We start from the raw sequence: 21,189 nt of genomic DNA on the forward strand, positions 1-21,189 counted from the left end.
AGAGTTTGAGCTCTGAGCAACAGCGGTTCGATGCCCGGCCTGAGCCGAGCAGCCGCTGAGCCGCCAACAGGTAGCAGGATGGCTCAGCTAAAAAAAAATAATAAATAAATAAAATAAAATTTAGTTTATACATTACAACATTGAAATAGGATGATGATGAAACTTAGAGGAAGAATAGACCATTACCTACAGATATGGACTTGGGGTGAGATACAATAACCAATGACTTTGAGCTGTACTCCTTTGGGGAGGGGATGAGTGCATTTTTATTGTTATTGTAAGAGAGATGGTTGCATTACGTTGGATGGGAGCATTTTTATTTAAAATTGAAAGCATGAAATGAAGCATGTCTGGGGATGCTGGGCATTCCTTGGTCTAAGAGATGGACTATACTGGAGTTCCTTTTAGCTATCATGCATATGAACATCCTTTAAAGTTGGGGGAAGCACTTCTCTGAGTCTTGGGCTCCTCCTCATTAGAAGCCAATGGGTCCAGTAGAAGCCACAGCAGAAACCAGAACTCTCCTTGCCTCTTGGCAGCCAGGACACAGGCACATGACCGAGACTAGGCCAAGTCAATGGTGCTGCGCAAAACTTGAATCTTTAGTGGATATTTAATATCACAGAAGAGTTGAAAAATAATTCATGGTAATACCAAAAATGCAGGCATGCATCCTAATCAGACACTTGAGGAGCATGGCTGCATATTGCTGCCTGGCCTTGCTGGATTTCTACCATTTCCAGACTTGGTTCTCCAGCTTTTCTGGTATACAGATTATAACCATACACAGCTCCAGGCTTATTTCACCCAAGCTAAGAGACACCAGAGGAAAAGAATGAACCTCTCTCCCAGACTCACCTCTAAAATCCCAGACAAGGGCTCAGACCATCTCAGGTTGGGTCATATCTATGAGGACTACAGGAGGGAGACAAGATTTGGCCAGGCCTGGGCTTCATGCCTCCCTCTCTCCCCACCCTTCCTGCCTTGAGAGGCCACGGAAGTGTGATACCCTTAAGAACCATCTGTTCCAGGGGGTTTCAGGCAATTCCCCAAAGGAGAGATTACTTGTTAGGCAAAACCAAAAGATGCTCACAACAAAAATTACAGAACATCAGAGCTGAAAGGAACCTCATGAGTCATCTCTCCTATCCCCTTTTACAGATATGGAAACCATACAGGGTAGAAAATGGTAAAGACCATAGGAAAGGAACATACCAACTGCTGCGGAGTTCAAAGGAGGGAGAGTGCACATATGGTTGAGGATATCCGGGTGGGCTTGATGAAGGTGGTGGGATTTGACCTGGGACCTGACACACAGTGTGGGTCCTGACTGTGCTGGTTTTTTGCTAACTTCAGAACTACTTTTCTGCTCATAGTTTGTTTATATCTAATTCCACTACCCACAACTTCCTTGGCCTTTTGTGATCTTACTCATTTGGCCTTGGTCTTTTTTTCGTTTCCTTCACTTGGATTTGGTGTGCTGGTTCTCCTGGTTGCCTGTTTGGACTTGGCCCTGTTCTCTGTTCAGCTGGGTGTCTTGGCTAGGAAAGACCCAAGTCTCAGCGAGTGGGATTAGGCATTCTGTGTATTCAGAGAAAACCAAGGGTCACAAACACAAATTCCTTCAGATGTCAGGCAGGTAAATGTGTGAAGTGGCTGGCTGTTACTTAACACACTAGTGCTGCTTGTGGGATTTGAAGCCTTATTTAAAGATAAAACCAATGTGCTGCCCAAGCAAAACCATCTGTGGGCTAGTTTCTACTTTTCTTTCTTTCTTTTTTTTTTAAAGATTTTATTATTGGGGAATTGGGGAAGGGAAACAGACAAGTTGCTGTCCTTTTGTTCTTCAGTCTAGTTGTGGAGGACATCACTTCACTGGCCCATGTTGGTATTATCATTGCGCTCTTCCCGGCTGAGGCATTCGCTCTCCAGCCATTGACCGCTCATGGGGGCTCATGGCAGCTCACGGAAGCTCACGCCAGCTGCCGGCCAGCCCCACTGCAGCCTACGCCGCTGCCGGTGACTCATGGCAGCCCAGCTCCAGGTCGAGCTGTTGTTCACCATCTTAGCTTAGCTGTAGAGGACAGTGTCACTGGCCCTCGTGTGGGATCCGAACAGGGGCCCTGCTGCTCAGAGCTGGCATCCCAAGCCAACTCCTAACCAACGCGCCACTTAGCCTTAGTTTCTGCTTTTCTGTCAAAAGTTTGTGACTCTTGGATTAGACAAACATCTCTATCATGACAGGTTCAGGAAAACCCAGCAAGTCTTGATCTCCTAAACTGCCTAGGATCCAGGAGTTCCAAGGGAAAGAATTTGTACACTGGGGTTCAAATTGCCCACAACTGGGGTTCAGACATTTACAGACCCGTTTTATGAAGTAGTGAGGCATTCAATGACTGGAAGCCAAATTGCGGGGAGAAAAGCATCAGAAAAGAGGAATGGGTCTGACACGGGTTACAGTGTGACCCTTTCCCCACCCCAGCCTGGTGGGAGTTCCTCTGTGCCCCAGGATTCTCCTGAGCAGTAAAAGCTTGAGTTGTGTCTTTAGGCAACTAGGCTGCCTGCTGGAGGGGGTGGAGAGGAAGGGGAGGTGGTGGAAGGGGGTGTGAATCATGGCTTCCCACATGCTAGTTGCCACTTCCTCTCAGACTCCATCACCTATTTCCCATCAGACCAGGCAGCTCCGAAAGCTACTAAGCAGGTCCCGGGTATTTACCCACACCTCTCCCATCCTTTCCGAGCCTGCGTAAGTCCCACCTTCCCCCTGAAGCCGTCTCCAACCACCCAGCCTGGAGACCTCGCTCTCCTCCGGGGCATACGCCTCGTGGCACACGCCTCGTGGCACCTGTTCGGCTCTTGGTCGCAAGCCTAGTTGTTCAGATGAGAATGTAAACACACACTAAGACTGTGGGACCGCCTCCCTGGCAATGGCGCGCCTGGAATACAGACGCGCGCCATGAACAAAATGAATGAAGGAATGCATGACTCAGGGTATGGCCCACAATCAGGGAAAAAGTGCCCCACCGCATCCACCCCTCCGGGCTGTCCCAAACGACGCGCCCTCGCACAACCCCGCTAGCACGAAACACGAGAATGTGAGCCGCAAGCGCGGAGGGCGAGAGAGGACACGCGCCCAAAGAAGATCCGGCCTCCCTAGGCCAAGACGGCACCAAGGGGTGGGCTCTTTTTGCACGACCGGGTTGCGCATTGGTCGAGACTCCGAAATCAGGGCTGTGATTGGCCGCGCCTATCAAGGGTCCCGCTTCGCGTGGAGGCGGGGCGGGTACGAAGGGCGTGGCCGGCGCTTGGTCCCGCCCTAGGCGCTCGGGCTCGGGCGCGCGGGCCGCGGTTTCTACCTGCGTTCCCAGCCTCTGGGACGCCGCATGGGGTTGCTAGGGCCGTGGACGCCTCCGCGGGCCGGGTTAGGACGTCCGAAGCGTCCGAGGCGCGGTAGGTAGTGGCCGGCGCGCGCGGGTGTCGAAGGGTCCGCGGAGGAGGGGCCCGGGCAGCCCCAGCCTGCACGTCTCGGCCCCCTCTGCTTTGCGGTCTTTCCCGGTCTTCAAGGCCGGGCCGGCCAGGCGGGCCGCCGGCCCTCACGTCCCCCACCTGGAAGGACACAAAGAATTTCTGGGGGCGGGGGCACCTCCCGCCTTCGCCTCCATTTTGCAGGCGGAAGAGCGGGTGCGGGTGCGGGTCGCGGCCTGGTGGTCCTGGCGCAGAGGCAGGAGGCCGGGAAAAGCCTGAGCAGGCAAGGCGGGGCGGGGCGGAGGATGGCGCGCGTGTCCTTTCATCCTCGCGACGGCGCCGCTGTTCGGCCTACGCGGGGTAACTCCTTGACCCGGGCGTGTCCTGTTTACCCTGTGCCCTCGCCGGGGCCCAGGTGCCCCCGCAGTAAGGGACTTGCACTGCTCCTGATCCGGGCCAACGCAGACACCCTCACCAGCTAGGGGTCGTTCCTACTGGAAAGATGCAGACGAATGATGCTCTCTCATCTCCTTCGATGCAGCTGCCCACGGCTGCCAAGGGGAAAAAGCAAGATGTCTCACTCTTGCTCAGAAAGGCCACTCTTTCCCAACTGTCATCACTAGAACAGTTTCAGCAGCCTAGGGGCATATGTTCAAAACCTATTTCAGGTCCTTTATAATTATTAGGTTGAGTTCGGTGAATTGTTTGTAATAAAAATGAGTGGAAACCTGTCAGAGCAGATTGTATGTACCTCACTGGGAATCCATTGAGGAGGGGGATAGGCAGTCAGAAGATAGGTAGCATTAATACACTAATAGTTACACCCTAGACCTAGAGTATGAAGAATGTTGTTAAAATTCATGACATAGTGTGTCAGGTCAACAAGTCAAGGGTCTAGAGATGGTTTGAAAGAAGTAGAGGTCATCACTTCTCATCCCTTTTTTCCTCCATCACCTGGATCAACCAATTCTAGGCCACTCAGTACAGAAAAGGTCGAAGGACTCAGTTTATCGCCTCTTCTGGAAAGCTTTATGAGCCCTTCCCCCACCCCATAACTAATACTCCCACTTTGGCCTCCCTTCTGTTGCCTCTGTTTATACATCATACTGTATACATCACACAGCCCCTAGCACAATGCTTGGAATACAGAAGGCACCGAATGATTGAAGGAAGCCAAAGAAAACAAAAAATCAGCAGTGTAGCCAAAAAGTTGACAAAACAAAAACTTTAATAACTTGAACTTGTTGGCCAGTTATTCTTACAGGGTAGGGAGACAGTTGAGCTCTGGCTCTCTTACGTCGTCAGAATTTAGTTCTGCCGTGTTACTAACGCTGGATAAGTTATCTAACTTCTCTATAGTTCAGTTTCCTCGTCTGTAAAATGGAAGTTATAATAGTACCTACTCCATGGGTTCTAAGGATTAAATAAAATGTTCCTGGCACAAAGGAAATGCTGAGTAGCTGTTAGCAGTTGTTAGGATAAAAATAAATAGATTCACTAATATTAAATATCTGTATAGTACTTGACCCTTTAGGGTCTGTCTGCCTTTTGGTCTTTATGTGTTTCTTGTTTTTAAAAAAATCCCTTAAACCTTTCCAGAACCCCCACCCCCACCCCAACCTCAGTAAAAGTGCATAAAGGCATATCATTTAATTGCGCTTCACAGATGTTGTGTTTTATACAGATTGAAAGCAAGACACTTCAAGCAAAAAGATCACAACTTGCTTTATTGCGATACTTATTGCCATCGTCTGGAACCAAACCTGCAGTATCTCCAAGGTATACCTGTATTTCATACAAAATTAACTCTTTATGTTTTTCGTCTCACTACCTGCTAGAGATTAATGAAGTGCCAAATAACATTTTGGCAAGTAGTATTGAATACACTCAAAATGTGGTCTGTTACTCAAAATGAACAGAGGAATAAATCAAATGGGGCCTGGGTTGGCTTCTCTCCTTATAACGTAAATCCTTTCTCATGAAGAAACTGGTTCGTCTTTAAAGTTGTTCACAAACATTGTGAAACGTGGAAGAGGTCTTTATGTTGGCTCTAGACCTATTTCCTAACCTAGAGGTGGCAGATACAACCCCTAGGGGATATTGCCTCATTTCCAGGTTTTCTTGTACCACTTTCTGGTTGCAGGAAACAAGCTAACTTGTACATTTCCCTCCAGCTGTAGGTCCTCTTTGCATGTCAGTTTCTCTTAAATTATTTGGAGTTCCCAAAACAAATACCACTCCTCTTACTTGTAATTATCAAGTGAGAAGAGAATTCTGGTCTCTGATTCTGCTTTCAGCATAGCCACAGAGAATCTTGAATCCTTTGTAGGGAATGGTATTCTTTCTGGGGACTGCCTTCCAGCTATGAGATTTTACTATTAGCCATTAAAAACCTGCCACAAGATGTGAGCTTTTTCTAGTGTCCTGTCGGAAAGATCTTAAGGACAGGACCATAACTTCCTCCTATGTCCCTGACATAAGATAGGCACTTGATGAATGCTTGTAAAAGCCGTTATAGTTGTACCTCTTCAGGGTGCCAAAACAGGCTTACTAACCTAGTGGTCCTGAAATATTGTGCTTACCGTTACCTGGTGATCTTGCTAACGTGCAGATTCTAATTCCAAGGCTATGCGGTGGGGCCCGAGACTCTGTATTCCCAACAAGCTCTGGCGGTACAGATGCTGCTGGTTACAGACCACACTGTTGAGTAGGAAGGTACTAGCATAAGTATGTGCATTTTTTTTTTTTAAAGTACTGATAAACAGATTTTGTTTTCTCATGGTTTGGGGATGAAATCTTGGATTTAGGAGCTTTTTTCATATTCTGTTTTGAACAGTTCCTCTGTTTTGTTCCAAAACTGGTTTGAGGACTCTTTCCAGATACTTTCAGTGTAACAAGATTTTTAAGAAAATTAATTGAGGCAGATAGGGTATAAAAAGGAAGAGGACGTCAAGGGTAAGATCAGTACAAAGAGCAAGTGCCTCTCCTATATATTTTACTTGGGGGGGACTGCATATTTGGTCCTGAGCTTTCCAGCAGCCAAGGCAAAGAAGAAATTGTTTAAAAAGTCAGTTTTGCCAATATCTATAAAGTAAAAACCTACTGCTTGCTCAGTGAAACAGCTGTTTCTTACTGAGATCAGAGAATTGTTCTCTCATGGGTTCTCCAAAGAGGACACTTTGGTATAGGGAGCGACTTTCTTAATGGCATCTCTTGAAAAAAATCAGTAAGATTTTTATCAATCTTCACACATGTAGCCTCACAGGCTCACAGCAAACTGTCATTAAAGTAAAAGCAGTGGCCTGTGGAAGTGCAACCATGTGGTCCAGGGTCTTCTTTGTCGGCGGCTAGGAGTGATTTTTGTTTTTCTGCCTTGCTCTTTGGTGGGAACAGAGGGTACAGTTGATTGACATGTTCAGTCCTCATCATCCTTATACTTTGAGTTCGTTGGATGGAACAATATCCTGACTAGTGAAGGAGGCCTGAGAGCTTGGGGTTGAGAAGGAGGGCTGGCTAGGAGCTCAGTTAAGTTCCTTGTAGATGTGGCAGTTGCATCTCTTTGAAGGCCATCTAAAACTTCTCATGACAAGTTAGAAAATTGGCCTTGCTGTGAGGCTGTCTGGTGATATAGTCAGTCAGCCACCTGGTGAGCGAGCAAGAGAAAACAAGGGGAGAGCAGCCTGGCCACGCATTGATCTAGAGGGACCCAGTGGCTCCTCCTATGGCGCTGGAGGACCTTGTCTTTTACTAAGTAGCCCAAGGGGAGAGAGAAGGGGTGGCTGGTGCCCAAGGATCCTGAGGTGGCGTCAGACCATTGCCAAGCCATGGGAGACACATCTACCCCTCTGCAGGGTTGAACCTGCGCTTTTCTCTTTGCTTTCACCTGCAAAGGAAGGCTACACAACACTCAAGGTGACCCGCCTTACAGGGAAAGACAGGGACCGTGTGGAGGGCGAGGGCTTCAGGGCTTCTGCAACCAGGGAAGGAGCAGATGGAAATGACGGTTGTGCTTGGTCACTGGCTTCCCAGTCTCAAACCTCTAGCCACGGCGTTGCTAGCACCCACCCTGCTCTGAGGCAGGCCTGGGCCTCTTGACTGTCCCTTTTGTTGGCCTCCCCCACATATATCTTTACCCCCTCTCATGCTGCCTCCCACGCCTGGGCTTCTGCCTTCAAGCTCCTTTCTCCCATCAGTCTAGTTCCCCCAGAAATCTTCCAGCAGACTGTCAGTGCTGGGTTCTACCCCACCCACTTCTCTTTTCCTTGTGGGCAGTTTCATGTTTTTAGAGAAAGAGCAGCACTGAGAGCCTCTTTGTCTGGTTCTCTGGCTAGATTCTGCCACTGTGTGTGCATGGCATTTACCACTTATACCTGTGGCCTCCTGCAAAAACAACGAGTGTCAAGGCTTTAGCCCCTGAACTGGTAGGGCTTGCTCTGTCAAGCAACACCTGGCCTCTGGCTGGTACAGGTGGCCTTCCATGCATTTGGGTACAGCGACAGGCCGTTGCAGGAATACAGCTCCCCAGACAAAGCTGATATAAATCAGATTGTTTCAAATGAAGCTCATGATTTAAAGAATCCTTTTTTGATCAGAGGAGGATTGTTCCCTAGCTGCTCATTTGTATATTTGAATGGTTTAGTTAAGAGAGGAACATCAACGTCCTCCCCCAACCCCAATTCCCAGTCCTCCTTTCTCCATCCTGGATAGGAACAAGTGGGAGGAAGCCTTGGCAGCTGTGACGGGACTGCACGAGGGTGGTTCAGTAGATACCAGGGTCAGATGTCCAGGCTTAGGGAGTTAGTGTTACCACATACGTGATGTGTGAGCATATTTTTACTGTAGGGCAAGAGTAAGCCAAGCCTACATCACTCCTAATTATATCTGGTAGGTCGTATGGCCTCTGCAAGTCCTGGAAACTAGAGGGGAATTTTGACAGCAAAGTCCAGGTGTTCCCTAGGATATCCTGAACCTTATGTGACTTGTTTTTTGGTTTAGCCAAGGGCAGAGCAGATCTGGTACGTACAGACCTTTCTCAGATGGGAGCGTTGAATTCATTGTTTATTGTCTGTGCTCTGAGGCCTCCAGTCACTCGGTCTAATCTCTTGGTGCTTCCCTGTTAGGGAGGAGACTCACTGAGGCCTCTGCCCGCCACAGAGCTGCTAGCCCCCAGGAATATTGTAAAATGTGTGATCTGAGAGTAGGAAGGCCCCACAAAGCATAGTAGGTTGTTTAAAAGCTACTGACCTGGGAGACAGTGTTGTTCAGCCCAGCAAATCATTTTCATCAGTCTCAGTAGTCCATTGGGTACTTCAAAAAGGAGTAAGCGGTCTCTCATTGGGACAGTCCAAGCAGACTCATTCCTCCACCCTCATCCCCAGAGGGCCAGGAAGAATGACGTGTAAAATCTTAAATCTGTGGAAATGAGGACTGGACCTTCAAGCAATATTACAGATGATTTGCCACCTGGCAAATGCAGATAGAGTTGAGCCCTAGAAGTCCAAAACTTGCTAGGCCATTGTTCTCGTCAACATGATTGATGTTTTAAAAGTCGTTTGCCTTCAGCTGTCATTACTTAAAGGAGTTTTCCCTGATTGTCTCTACTGGAGTTGATTTCTCCCTTTCCTTTGTATTCTGTAGCATCTTAATACAATTTAGAATGAATTCTCATGGACTTCTTTTTATTCTTTTCTTTCACATGTAGCTGTCTTAGCTCTTCTAATAAACATATAGTGCAGGGGAAAAGGCAAGATTTGTCAGATTAATAAGTAACATTATGAAGGGACTGCTTATCCAGACTGAGAAAATAATCATCTATATAATTATCTTTCCAAAAGTACCATTTCCATGAAAATAATTGAATTTCAGATCTTTCTTACCTGGTTGCTGAAGCGCCTCTGGCAACACTGTTAACCTAGTTCAGGTTTGTGTGCATACTCAAAAGTTACCTAGCGGTGTCTCTTAAATAGCTTATAATTCTATTCTGCCTCATCAATTGCCACCCCCCAGGGATAAATGGATACCTTCTTTTCAAATGATGAAATCCACACGAGACAAATAAGTCCCTCATCAAAACAAAGACAGAGATCATTTGTTTGCACCCCTCTTTTGCCCCAGTATCGTCTTATTCCAGCCCCTCACCTCACCCCACCCCTGCCGCAGGACCACACTCTTTAGTGAAGGGGGAGTAGGGGAGTAAAAGGAGGATTAGCCTCCAACCATCACTGTCTGACACTGGCCAGTGAGAGAGTTTAGGACTGGAGCAAGAAGTAGATGGGGTGGGATCTAAGATGGTGGAGTAGATAAATGCTATGCTTGCCTCATTCCATGAACACATCAAAATTACAACTAAATTATAGAACAATCAACCTGGAGAACCATCTGAAGTCTGGCTGAACAGAAGTTTTATAACTAAGGATATAAAGAAGAAGCCACATTGAAACTGGTAGGAAGGCGGAGATGCAAAATGGGCTGGCCCCAAACTTCCATGTGGCAGATAAAAATTGGGAGGGATATCTCAGCCACAGAAGTTCCCCACAGAGGAACAAGGGACCCCAGCCCCACATCAGACTCCCCAGACTGGAGTACTGGTGCTGGGAAGAGGAGCCTCCACAACACCAGGCTGTGAAAAACAGTGGGGATTCCGACCATCTGGGTGAGACAGAAGGATATGAGAAACCCAGATGTCCTATTAAAGGCCCCACACAAACTTGTCGCAGATGCTCACCTTGGGCTCCAGTGGAGGGACAGTGACTCGGGTGGTGTCGGAGACATATTAGGGGCTGACTGAAGTATGTGGCTTCGCATGAGGGCTGGAATATAGTCGCCATTTTCCCTGTGTGGGGTCCTCCTCCCATGCAGCCAGCAGGTGCTTACGGCCAAATCTGAATCTGATTGGTCTGGTGAGCTCTGGGGCTCCGCCCTGCTGACTCCCTGAGACCTTGCTCCACTCAACTCCCCCAACGCAGGAGGCACTTTCTGGGAATGGCCAGCCCCGCTCACATTGCACTCTTTCTTGGAAAACTATCGGAGTCAATGGGCCCCAGGTGAGCATCACTGGCCTTGGTGTGCTCTGAAACTTTTGTTTAGTAGCTTCGGCTCAACACTGGCACCAAACCAGTGTCTACATTAACCTGGTGATCACAACTCTTCCCACTCTAGTGAATCCCTGAGACACCCTGCCTCACCCAACTTGTGTACCACATGAGGCTCTATCAGCAGCTGAACCTTACGAGAGCTGGCAGATGGCAGCAGGCCTCAGATGGAGTGTCCTAGCTTTTTGCGGAGCTACCCAGACCTGGTACTGGTGGCAGCCATCCTTGGTTCACACACCTCCAGGGTTAGCACAGGTAATGAACAACTGTGGATTGCCTTGTAGTTCCTACCAGGTAGTCCCTGTCTGGTCACAGGGAGTGGCTGACCTGGGCCTGCACCAGAGCCCCTCCCAAGGCCCCAGACCAAAGCAAAGCACCACCCAATTAGCCCTACAAGTGCCACACCAAAGGGTGAACTCAGCAGGCACCAGAGCCCGCTGGGACAAATCCCATTCTGTGTGGCAAGCCCCCTGTACAGCAGCCTGTAAACTGTAGACATAGCCAGACCTTACAGTCAGCCTAAGGGTCAATCCCACCCACTAATGTACCAATAGCAATCAAGGCTCAAATATAACAGGAGAGCACACACAGCCTATACAAGGGACACTCCTGTAGTACTCAGTCAAGGTGACCAGGGAGACTGTGCCACTGGGCCTCACAGGGCACCTACTACATAAGGCCACCTGGCAAGACTGGGAGACATAGCAGATCTACCTAATACTTAGAAAAAAACACAGGTAGCCAAAATGAAGAAACACAGAAATACATCCCAAATGAAGGAATAGGAGAAAACTCCAGAAAAAACTAAACGAAATGGAGGCAAGCAACCTGCCAGAGGCAGAATTCAAAATACTGGTTATAAGTATGCTCAAGGAACTTAGAGCTTCAACAAAGAGACAGCAAGCATAAAAAAGGATATAGAAACCATAAAAAAGAACCAATCAGAAGTGAAGAATGCAATTACTAAAATGAGGAATGCACTAGAAGGAATCACCAGGCTCAGTGAGTCAGAGGATCAAATCAGCGATTTGAAAGATAAGGTAGTGGAAAACAGCCAATCAGAACAGCGAAAGGAAAAAAGAATTTTAAGAAATGAGGATAATATGGATGGACTTAGAAAACATTATGCTAAGTGAAGTAAGTCAGACGGAGAAAGACAAATATCGTATCTCACTTATATGTGGAATCTAAAGAGCTAAATAACTGAGCAAAGTACATAAATAGTCTCAGAGATACAGAGGAAAAATTGATGGTTGCTAGATGGGGATGAGGAAGAAGGGGAAGGAATTAGACAGCATAAATTGGTAACTACAATATTGCCACAGGGATAGGAAAGACAGTTTGAGGAATATAATCAATAATGTTGTAAGGATTTTGAAGGGTGTTAGATGGGCACTTATTAGGGAGACCGCTTTATGGATGGGGTAGATACTTGACCACTGCACTGTACACCTGAAGCTGAATAATATTATATGTCAACTATAATGTATATATAATCATGGGATATGGAATATAGCATAGGGAATAGAATCAATGGAATTGTAATAGATATATACGATGTCAGAGGGGCAATAGATTGGGGGAGGGGGTTATCACTTTGTGAGGGGTGAAATGTCTATTACATTCTTTTGTACACCTGAAACTAATAAAAAAAAGGATAGTTTAAGAGACCTCTGGGACAATATCAAGCATAACAACATTCGCATCATAGCGGTACCAGAAGGAGAAGAGAGAAAGCAAGGGATTGAGAACCTATTTGAAGAAATAGGCTCTTCAGTAGGTGACTGAAAACTTTCCTAACCTGGTGAAGGAAATAGACATACAAGTCCAGAAGCACAGAGAGTCCCAAACAGGATGAACCCAAACAGGCCCACACCAAGACACATCATAATTAAAATGGCAAAGATTAAAGGCAAAGAATCCTAAAAGCAGTAAGAGGAAGCCAGCTAGTAACTTATAAGAGAGCTCCCATAAGCTGATTTCTCAACAGAAACTGCAGGCCAGAAGGGATTGGCAGGAAATATTCAAAGTGATGAAAAGCAAGGATCTACCACCAAGACTACAGTACCCAGCAAGGCTATCATTTAAAACTGAAGGACAGATAAAGAGCTTCCAAAATAAGAAAAAGCTAAAGGAGTTCATTACCATCAAACCAGCATTACAAGGAATGTTAGAGAGACTTCTTTAAAACAAAAAAACAAACAAAGTCAAAAATGGATTAAATGTTCCAATCAAAAACATACAGTGGCTAAATGGATACGAAAACCCTTACAATATTGCTGCCTACAAGAGACTCACTTCAGATTGAAAGACACACACACAGACAGAAAGTAAAGGAATGGAAAAAGATATTTCATGAAGTTGGAAATGAAAAAAACAAAAACTGGTGTAGCCATACTTATACCAGACAAAATAGACTTTAAAACAAATGTTATATAGGGCCAGCTGGGTGGCGCAGTTGGTTAGAGTGCGTGCTCTTAACAACAAGGTTGCCGGTTCGATTCCTGTGTGGGATGGTGGGTTGCGCAACCCTGCGACTATTGGGTTGTCGGAAAAGTCATAACGCATTTTTGCAACGAAAAACAAAAAATACATCATGACTTTTCCGACAACCCAATAGATTGAAAGCAGCAACTGGACTTGGAGCTGAGCTGTGCCCTCCACAACTAAGATTGAAGCACAACAACTTGACTTGGAGCTGATGGGTCCTGGAAGAACACAACGTTCCCTTCCCCAATTCCCTAACACTGTTCCCTTCCCCAATTCCCCAATGAAATCTTAAAAAAAATAAAAAATAAAAGATGGGCAGAACACAGAGCTGTCTGCATTAAAAAAATAATAATAAATAAAAAAAAATCAAATGCTATAGCAAGAGACAAAGAAGGACCCAGTAATCCCACTTAAGGGTGTTTATCTGAAGAAACCCAAAACACTACTTTGAGGGGAACGTGTGCATCCATACGTTCATTGCAGCATTATTTACAATGGCCAAGACGTGGAGGCAGCCTGGGTGTCCATCGATGGATGAATGGATACAAAGGAGGTGGTACATATATACAGTGGAATATTGCTCAGCCAGGGAAGGGAATGGGTTCTTGCCATCTGTGAAGGCATAGTTGGACCTGGAGGGTATTGTGCTGAGTGGGGTATGTCAGACAGTGAAAGACAGATGCAATGTGATTTCACTTACATGTGGAATGTAAAGAACAAAATAAACAAAACAAACACATGGATACAGAGAACATTTTGAATGTTGCCAGATGGGAGAGGTGTTGGAAAGGTGGAAAAAGTGAAGCGATTATGAAGTACAACTTGGTAGTTACAGAATAGTCATGGGGATGTAAAGTAAAGCATAGGCAATATAGTCAATAATGTAGTAATAGCTATATATAGTGCCAGGTGGGCACTAGACTGATCAGGGGGATCACTTCTTAAGTTATACAGATGTCTAATCACTATCCTGTACACCTGAAATTAATACAAAATAATTGAATGTCAACTATAATTGAAAAATTTTAAAAGGGGGGAAAAAGATAAAGCGGAATAAGTGGTTCAGATTTCCAGATATAAAGCAAATAAGTCATGGGGATGCAGCATACAGCATAGGGACTATAGTCCATAATATTGTGATAGCATTGTACAGTGTCAGATGGGTGCTGGACTTATCATAGTGATCACTTCTTTAGGTATATAAATGTTGAATAACTATGGTGTACACCTGAAACTCATAATATTGTATGTTAGCTATATATTTTTAATAAAAATATTTTTTAAAACGTACCATTTAAAAAATAATAAAAATAAAGGATATAATTCAGGTCCTCAAGCATCTTGCAGACTAGCTAGAGGCTGTGGGGCTTGTGGGGAAGATATATAATCAACATTTATAATTTAAGGTGAGGTATATCATTCATTCTTTTATCCAACATAAGTTTATTGAATGTGTATCATTAGCCAGAGAGAGGTCTTGGCATTGGGATATAGTGAGGTGCAAGGCATAGCATTTGCTTCCTGATTAGATGGTAATTGGACATCCTGAGAGTATGGAAGGGAGGTAGGTCTCCGTTAACTGTGGATCCCATAGTAATCTCAGTTTCTTTCCCTTTAACCCCAGATTCTTATTCCCAAACTCCTGCCAAGTGGGCTTCTTATTGAGTAGGTCTGGGGTGAGAACTGGAATCTGATATTTTTTAAAAGCTCTCCTTGATAATTCTGATACAAAGTCAAGTTTGGGAATCATCATATGACTAAATAGCCCTAATGATCTCACACAGAAGGAGGAGAAATTGTTGGAAAGTAGCAGAGAAATGTTTCTTTGAATCATCTTTCCTCACCACATCTTGCTGCTGTTAGAATTTTGGTTTAGAATTCTATCATTAATGGTATTGTCTCTAACTCTCTGTAACTATAGATAAGATTCTTCTGTGCTCTTCTAGATGATTCTTTTTGTAAATTATTGAATTAGTATTCAATTGAAGTTATTTCCTGTTTTCATTTGAAATTATCTTCTTATAAAAATAATGCTACAATTAAAAAAAAAGTAGAAACTGGGGGCTATGGGTTAGATTCAGCCATCACCCTAATTTTTCCAGCTCATGGGCTCAGCTTACTCCCATAGTTGTGAAAAGAATTTGCCTGTTAAGCATCTTCACGTACAGTTTTTTAAATGGCCACAAGGTGAGGATGTGGCTCCAGGAAAATCTGTCTCAGCAGGACTTGGTCACTCATCTGTGGGTCTGCCAGTCTCTTCCCTCTCCTACTTTGTGTACCTCTGTTTTGTCTCTTGTTCCCAAAGTCGTTCATAAACAGCTTGGGTTCTGGAGTCTCACAGTCCTGGATTTGCATCTCTGTGAGCCTTGGTTCCCCCTCTGTGAAATAAGGATAAGAGGACCTGCCTCTCATGGGAAACCAGCACGCCACATGCTGCTGGTGGGAGTGTAAGTTGATGCCACCCTGTAGAGGGACCCTTGACAGCACATGCCAGAAGTGCACATGCAGGCACCCTTTGCCTCGGCTGTTCTTCTGGCTGTTCATGTGGGTGTGCTAGCATGTGTGCAGGTGATGTATGTGATGATTCATCACAGCAGTGTTTGTAATAGCAAAAGATTAGAAATAATCCAATTATCCACTAGTAAGGGAACAGTGAAATAAACTGGTGTGCAGCCTTACAGTGGAATACATTACTGGGCAGTGATAAAAAGAAAGAGGAAGCTCTGTATTGCTAAGGAATGGTCTCCAAGATATTTAAAAGGAACAAAAAGCAAGGTTCTGAACAAGCGTGTCCTATACAGTTTGTTACTTTTATGTAAAAAGAGGGAGAAGGATGAAAGAGAGATCTGTCTTTGCGTATGTACCAGGAGATGAGAGACACAATTAATAAGACTGTTCACCTGTTTTTGTGAGAGTATCTAGTAGTATATATTTTGCTTGATTTATATGAAAAATTGGCTGCTGCTTCTCTCTGTTGGACTTCTTTGTTCCTTGTAAGGTGACTTAGTACACTCATTCTGTCACCCCGCTTCCGCCCCATGAAGTGATGGAACTAGCTGACACTCATGTGCACGAGGCACCAGGCACTGTCGTACTGATCTGTGCACTAGCTTGTTTTAAGGAGGAACAGGGACAAAGCTGGAGGGATACTTGATCCGCAGTGCATTTTATATTTGAACCCTATATAAAATACTGTTTTTCTGTTTAGTTCCTGCCACATACGGCGGTTGTGAGACGTAAATGAGAGTACAAGTGAAGTGTATGCTCTTCTCTAGGGTGGCCGCTGAATTGGTCTGGAGCCTCAAGTGCCCGGTACTCAGGGCAGGACCCTCTTGGACAGGCTGTCTCAGGGTGTAGCTGTCCCCACCCAGTTGTGTTTCCTGGTGTGCGAGCTGAGCAGGGTGAGCCCATATCCACAGCCTCCTCCACCTGCTCAGGCTTTTTGCTGCCACCGGCTTGCCATTGCCTCACCGTCTGGTCTCTGAGGAAACAAGGCTATTTGTTTTTGTGTCCAGGTTTTAGCTTTGAATTTGGCCATTCCGGGTGGCTGCTGAAATCCTGGGTGCTCCTGGGTCCCATGCCTGCCCTTCCAAGCCCTCCCGGATCTGTGCTCCCAGCAGCAGCCCTTGCCAGCACACTTAAGCCAAGGGGGTCTCCCTCTGTTGTCCCGAAGTTCTTACTGGAATGGTCCTATTTCAGATCCAGCTCCGATTGTTCCTTCTTCCTCCCTGAGTGCTCACCCTGGTTCTCCCTCCCTGCCAGCTGCCTGATGTGCTTTTTTTTTCTCCTTTGGTCACCCGCTGTCCTTGGGATGGGAAGTCTCCGCCTGCTCCACAGCCTGGGGCGTGGTTTCTGTGCTTTAAGAGGGTCCTGCCTCCTCCACAGAGCAGAGTGGGCACTGGAGAAGCCCCCTGGGCTCAGCCAGGACCTGGGCGTGCCCTGACTTGCTGTTCTCCAGAGCAGAGTGGTCGGAGCCAGGCCGGAGCTGCCTGCTGACAGAGGCATTGCGACAACAGATCTGCTGCATGCCTGGCACAGGGAGGGACCAGGCCAGGGCCCTTCGCCAGTGGGGCTGGGCTGAAGAGACAGGGAAGGAAAGGTGACTTTAGTCAGGACCAAGCCTCGACTCTGATTTAGACCTGCATTGACCCTCCTGGGCACCTGCTGCTGGGGCTGGTACAGGCCGCATAAAAGCAGAGGACAAAATGCTGTGCTCCTGCATTCCCCTTGGAAGGATTCGGGCCGAGGAAAAGATGGACCTCTCTGCTCTTCTCTAGGAAGTAGCCATAATTTGTTCTTTTCTTCCTTTGGCCAAAACATGTTTTCCTTAATCGTTAAACAGCAAGATTTCCTGTACACAGGTATAGAAAATTTATCTATTTTCTCTCCCTTTCCCACTTTGTAGGGGGCTGAAGGCTTCAGGAAACCCTGGCCTAGGGACATGAAAATGGCCCTGGGAGAAGAAAAAGCAGAGGTGGAGGCATCCATGGACACAAAGGCCCCGTCCTGTGGGAGGTGGAGCTGCAGGGAACAGGAGGTGGACACCCCAGGGCCTGTGAGTGGGGAGCAGCTGCTGCGCCTGGAAGCTGAGGGAGGGCCTGCCTCCCCTGTGTGGGGCGCAGAGGGGCCACCTGCCCCTGCCTGCTGCCCCTCTGGAGCCTGCCAGCCACAGGCCAGCAACTCCAGCGGGGACTCGATAGCTGTTGCATCTCAGCAAGCTCTCGGTCGCTTGCTTCCTCCTCCTGGTGTGCGGACTGGAGATCATCTACACTCTGTGGGAAGCCAGGTAGGTACTAAGGCAAATGGGACTGTAGATTTACCTAATGCTGTCCTGGGGAGCGTGTTCCAGCATTTTGTCACCATCTTACATGCTTTCCCAGCCCCTGTACAAGGTGGAGCATTGGGGGAGCCCAGGTGTGACAATTTGTTTTATAGGTTCACCTGGAGAGTTGGGCCTTGGGCCAGCAGGGAGCTCTGTCTACAGCATCTCCTGTTCCCGAGGGGTGTGACTGGTAACCTTTTGAGGACCAGGGATGCTATGGCCTAGACATATTGCCTGTCCGGAGAGCTCTGCCAGGGAGCCATGTCCTATTTCTGACTTGGTGATCTGAAGTGAAGCTTCAGGGGGGCCCTGAGGAGACTTGGGGAATGAGGGTTCAGGGCTGTGGACTCCTGAGGGCTCTGAGACTGTATCCCCTTGGGGCCTAGGGAACCTGGCAGAGCCTTGGAGCCCCTGTGGGCAGCAGTGTCCTTGGGCAAGGAGAATTTCTTGGGCTTACCTGACTGCAGGGCAGCATTACGTAGTAGGAGTCACATGGAGCAGGGGATCCTGCCTGGCTCTGTGACCTCAGGCAAATCACCACATATTTTAGGCCCTTGGTATAATTGGGAAGGTGACATGTATGACCTGTCCCTCCCGGTTCTGACATCCTAGTATGTCCTGCTTGCCAAGGCCTTTCATGGGAATAGCTTTGATCTCTTTGGTGTCATTGTGGACTTGGCTGCAGCACGCTGTCCCTATGGAGCCCAATCCTATGAGGATCCCCTGAGTGTGACTGTGGGAAAAATAAAGTGGGCCCACCTGCCTAGGAGCCAGGTGGTGGGAGACTCAGGGTACCCGTGAGTCAGACTCAGTGATGCAGGAAGCAAGTAAGCAAACACAAATGAGCTGTTTCATGAGTGACTCTGGTGCTTATTGTGACGCCCTTTGTTTGTTGAGCTCTCACTCTGTGCTTTCCACGCATGAGCTCATTTAACCCTGTGTCCTGGGGAAGTGGTACTGTTACTATCCCTGTTTTACAGGAGTGGGAAGTGAGGCTCAAAGTCATACATCTGGAAAGTGGCAGAGGTTGGTGCCAGGTCTCTCTGGTTCCAAAGCCCATGCTCTTAACCACTGTGGTGACCAGCCTCCCTCAGGGCAAGTTTTTCATGGAGCAGATTAAAAATTCAAAGTGAAGAGGCTGAGATGAATGACTCATTTGGCCAGTGTTCACTTACCACAGGCTTGTGAGCAAAGCCGGGTGGGGCCTGCTGGGTTGGGATGTGCCTCTCGGCAGTGACAGAATGATTGCGGTTTCATCTGCCCAGGACACACTCCTCAGAGGTTGGGCAGTGTGTTCCAGCTTCAGCATGACAGAGCACTCTGAGTTCCGCTCACTCACAGGCAGGGTGTCTGTGGAGGAAGAACTTTGCAAAGGACTGAGGGCGGGGTCAGTTTGGAGAGGGAGCGAGCGGGCCTCGTGCTGGCCCTAGCAGCACTCGCTGTCTGATTCTCACATCAGGTAGCAGACTCATTTCAAGACCTCTACTGGATGTTGTCTGGGCCCCCGAAAGAAAACTGATTTGTCATCTAAGAAAGAAATCTGGTTTGCTTTTTGTCACCTGGGTGCTTTTTCTCCCCTCTTATTGCAGATGGAGACCAGGCTTTCTGCCTCAGAGGAGCTACCTCGGACTCGGACTGTTCCCAGAGCCACAGCTCTTTGCTCAGGACATGATGCTGACACTGAAGATGACCCATCCCCAGTGGAGTCGCCACGGGTGCTGGACCTCAGCCAACAGCCCCACATCTCAGCTTTCCCTTTCTCGTCAAAGTGGAGCTCTACGATGAGCCCAGGTGCCACTGCTGCTCAGTTTGCCAGCTGCAGTGTCTCTGCCTCATCCCCAGGCAGCAGTCTCCAGGGTCACCAACAGCAGGCGGAGCCTCAGAGTCCCTCCCTTGCCAACGTCTCCTCCTCCCTGGAGCTGGCCGTCCCCAAGTCAGCCCCGTCTGTGGTGGGGCCAGGGCCTCGGCTCCAGTGGTCTCCACAACCTGTGTCCTCCGGGCGTGATGCTCCTGGGCTGGGCAGGAGGCGTCTCTCCTTCCAGGCCGAGTACTGGGCCTGCGTGCTGCCAGATTCCCTGCCCCCTTCCCCCGATCGCCACTCCCCTCTCTGGAACCCAAATAAAGAGTACGAAGACCTGCTGGACTACACGTACCCACTTAGGCCCAGGCCTCTGCTCCCAAAGCCCCTTGACAGCCAAGTGTTGGCTGACCCTGTTCTGCAGGACTCGGGTGTAGATCTGGATAGCTTTTCTGTCTCTCCAGCAAGCACCCTGAAGTCACCCACTAATGTGTCCCACAGTTGCCCACCAACGGAGGCCACTGCCCTGCCGTTCTCTGGGCCCAGAGAGCCAAGCCTTAAGCAGTGGCACTCTGGAGTACCCCGTAAGCAGGGTAGTGTGGGGTTGGCATCTTGTAGCCAGCTCACGTCTACCCCCAGGGCCCCAGGCAGTAAGGACACTCCTTGGGACAGCAGAGAGCCAGCCCTGACGGGCGTGAAGGACTGGCGACCTGTGGGCAAACACTTCAAGGTGGGCTCTCCCCAATTGAGGACATGGGACAGAGGGCGGCCCTCACCCAGGCCAGAAGGAGAGAAGGGGGCCAGCCAGAGTATCCAGCGCCCTCCTTGCATAGAGCCTGGCTGGAAACCAGAAGAGGAGCTGGAAAGTGACGACGAGTATCTTGCCTTGCCTACTCGGCTGACACAGGTTTCTAGCTTGGTTTCGTATCTAGGTTCCATGCCCACCTTGATGACCCTCCCCACTGGGGCTGCTGAAGGACAGAGCTCCCTGAATGTGTCAGACAGTGACGGGCCTGCTTCCCTCCCATCGGACTCCAGCCAAAGCCAGTTTCCTTCTGGGGCTGCCCTCAGAGGATCCGGCAGCCCAGAGAGCCAGAACCACTGTTTGCTGCGCTCCTTCTTGCATGCAAGGGACTCTGCAGGGCACGGCAGTCTGGTGAGCAGCCAGGCACTGGGGGTCTCCTCTGGACCGCTGAGAACATGCTCTTCCTTGCCAGCTGTGTTGGACCGGCGGGCATTCTTGGACCCAGATGCTAAAGGGCAGCCTCCCAGGAGAGGAGAGCTGGAAGAAGAATCACTTGTGCAGTGCGTGAAGGTAAACTCGCCATTTAAGAGGCTTTACATAGAGGTGTCTCATCTCCTCTTCCCCCAGTCCACTAATAGGATAAATCTTAGTAACACTGAGCACGTTTCATGTGCCAGGCACTGCACTGAACCTTGTCCTGTTTAATCTTCATAACACTACCCGGTAAGGACTATTCTCATTTCACAGTTGGAGAAAAAGGCAGCGAGAGGTTAGGTAA

The 21,189-nt window shown here is 48.0% G+C and overlaps 1 protein-coding gene across 3 annotated transcripts in view; it reads left to right on the forward strand.

Moving 5' to 3' along the window:
• Nucleotides 1–3,319: 3,319 nt before the first annotated feature.
• Nucleotides 3,320–21,189, forward strand: part of CEP68 (centrosomal protein 68) — a 29,858-nt gene continuing 11,988 nt past the window's right edge. Inside the window, exons 1-4 of one of the 3 annotated variants that reach the window (XM_019635488.1) lie at nucleotides 3,320–3,450; nucleotides 5,150–5,244; nucleotides 17,452–17,832; nucleotides 19,458–20,981. In XM_019635488.1, coding sequence (XP_019491033.1) covers nucleotides 17,488–17,832; nucleotides 19,458–20,981 — 1,869 coding nt within the window. In that variant the 5' untranslated portion in view covers nucleotides 3,320–3,450; nucleotides 5,150–5,244; nucleotides 17,452–17,487. Of the gene's footprint in view, nucleotides 3,451–5,149; nucleotides 5,245–16,225; nucleotides 16,448–17,151; nucleotides 17,327–17,451; nucleotides 17,833–19,457; nucleotides 20,982–21,189 lie in introns of those variants that run through there. The other 2 variants (XM_019635508.1, XM_019635498.1) reach the window with 2 other exon arrangements.

The sequence above is a fragment of the Hipposideros armiger genome, unplaced genomic scaffold, assembly GCF_001890085.2.
Source record: "Hipposideros armiger isolate ML-2016 unplaced genomic scaffold, ASM189008v1 scaffold_2, whole genome shotgun sequence".
Lineage (NCBI taxonomy): Eukaryota > Metazoa > Chordata > Mammalia > Chiroptera > Hipposideridae > Hipposideros > Hipposideros armiger.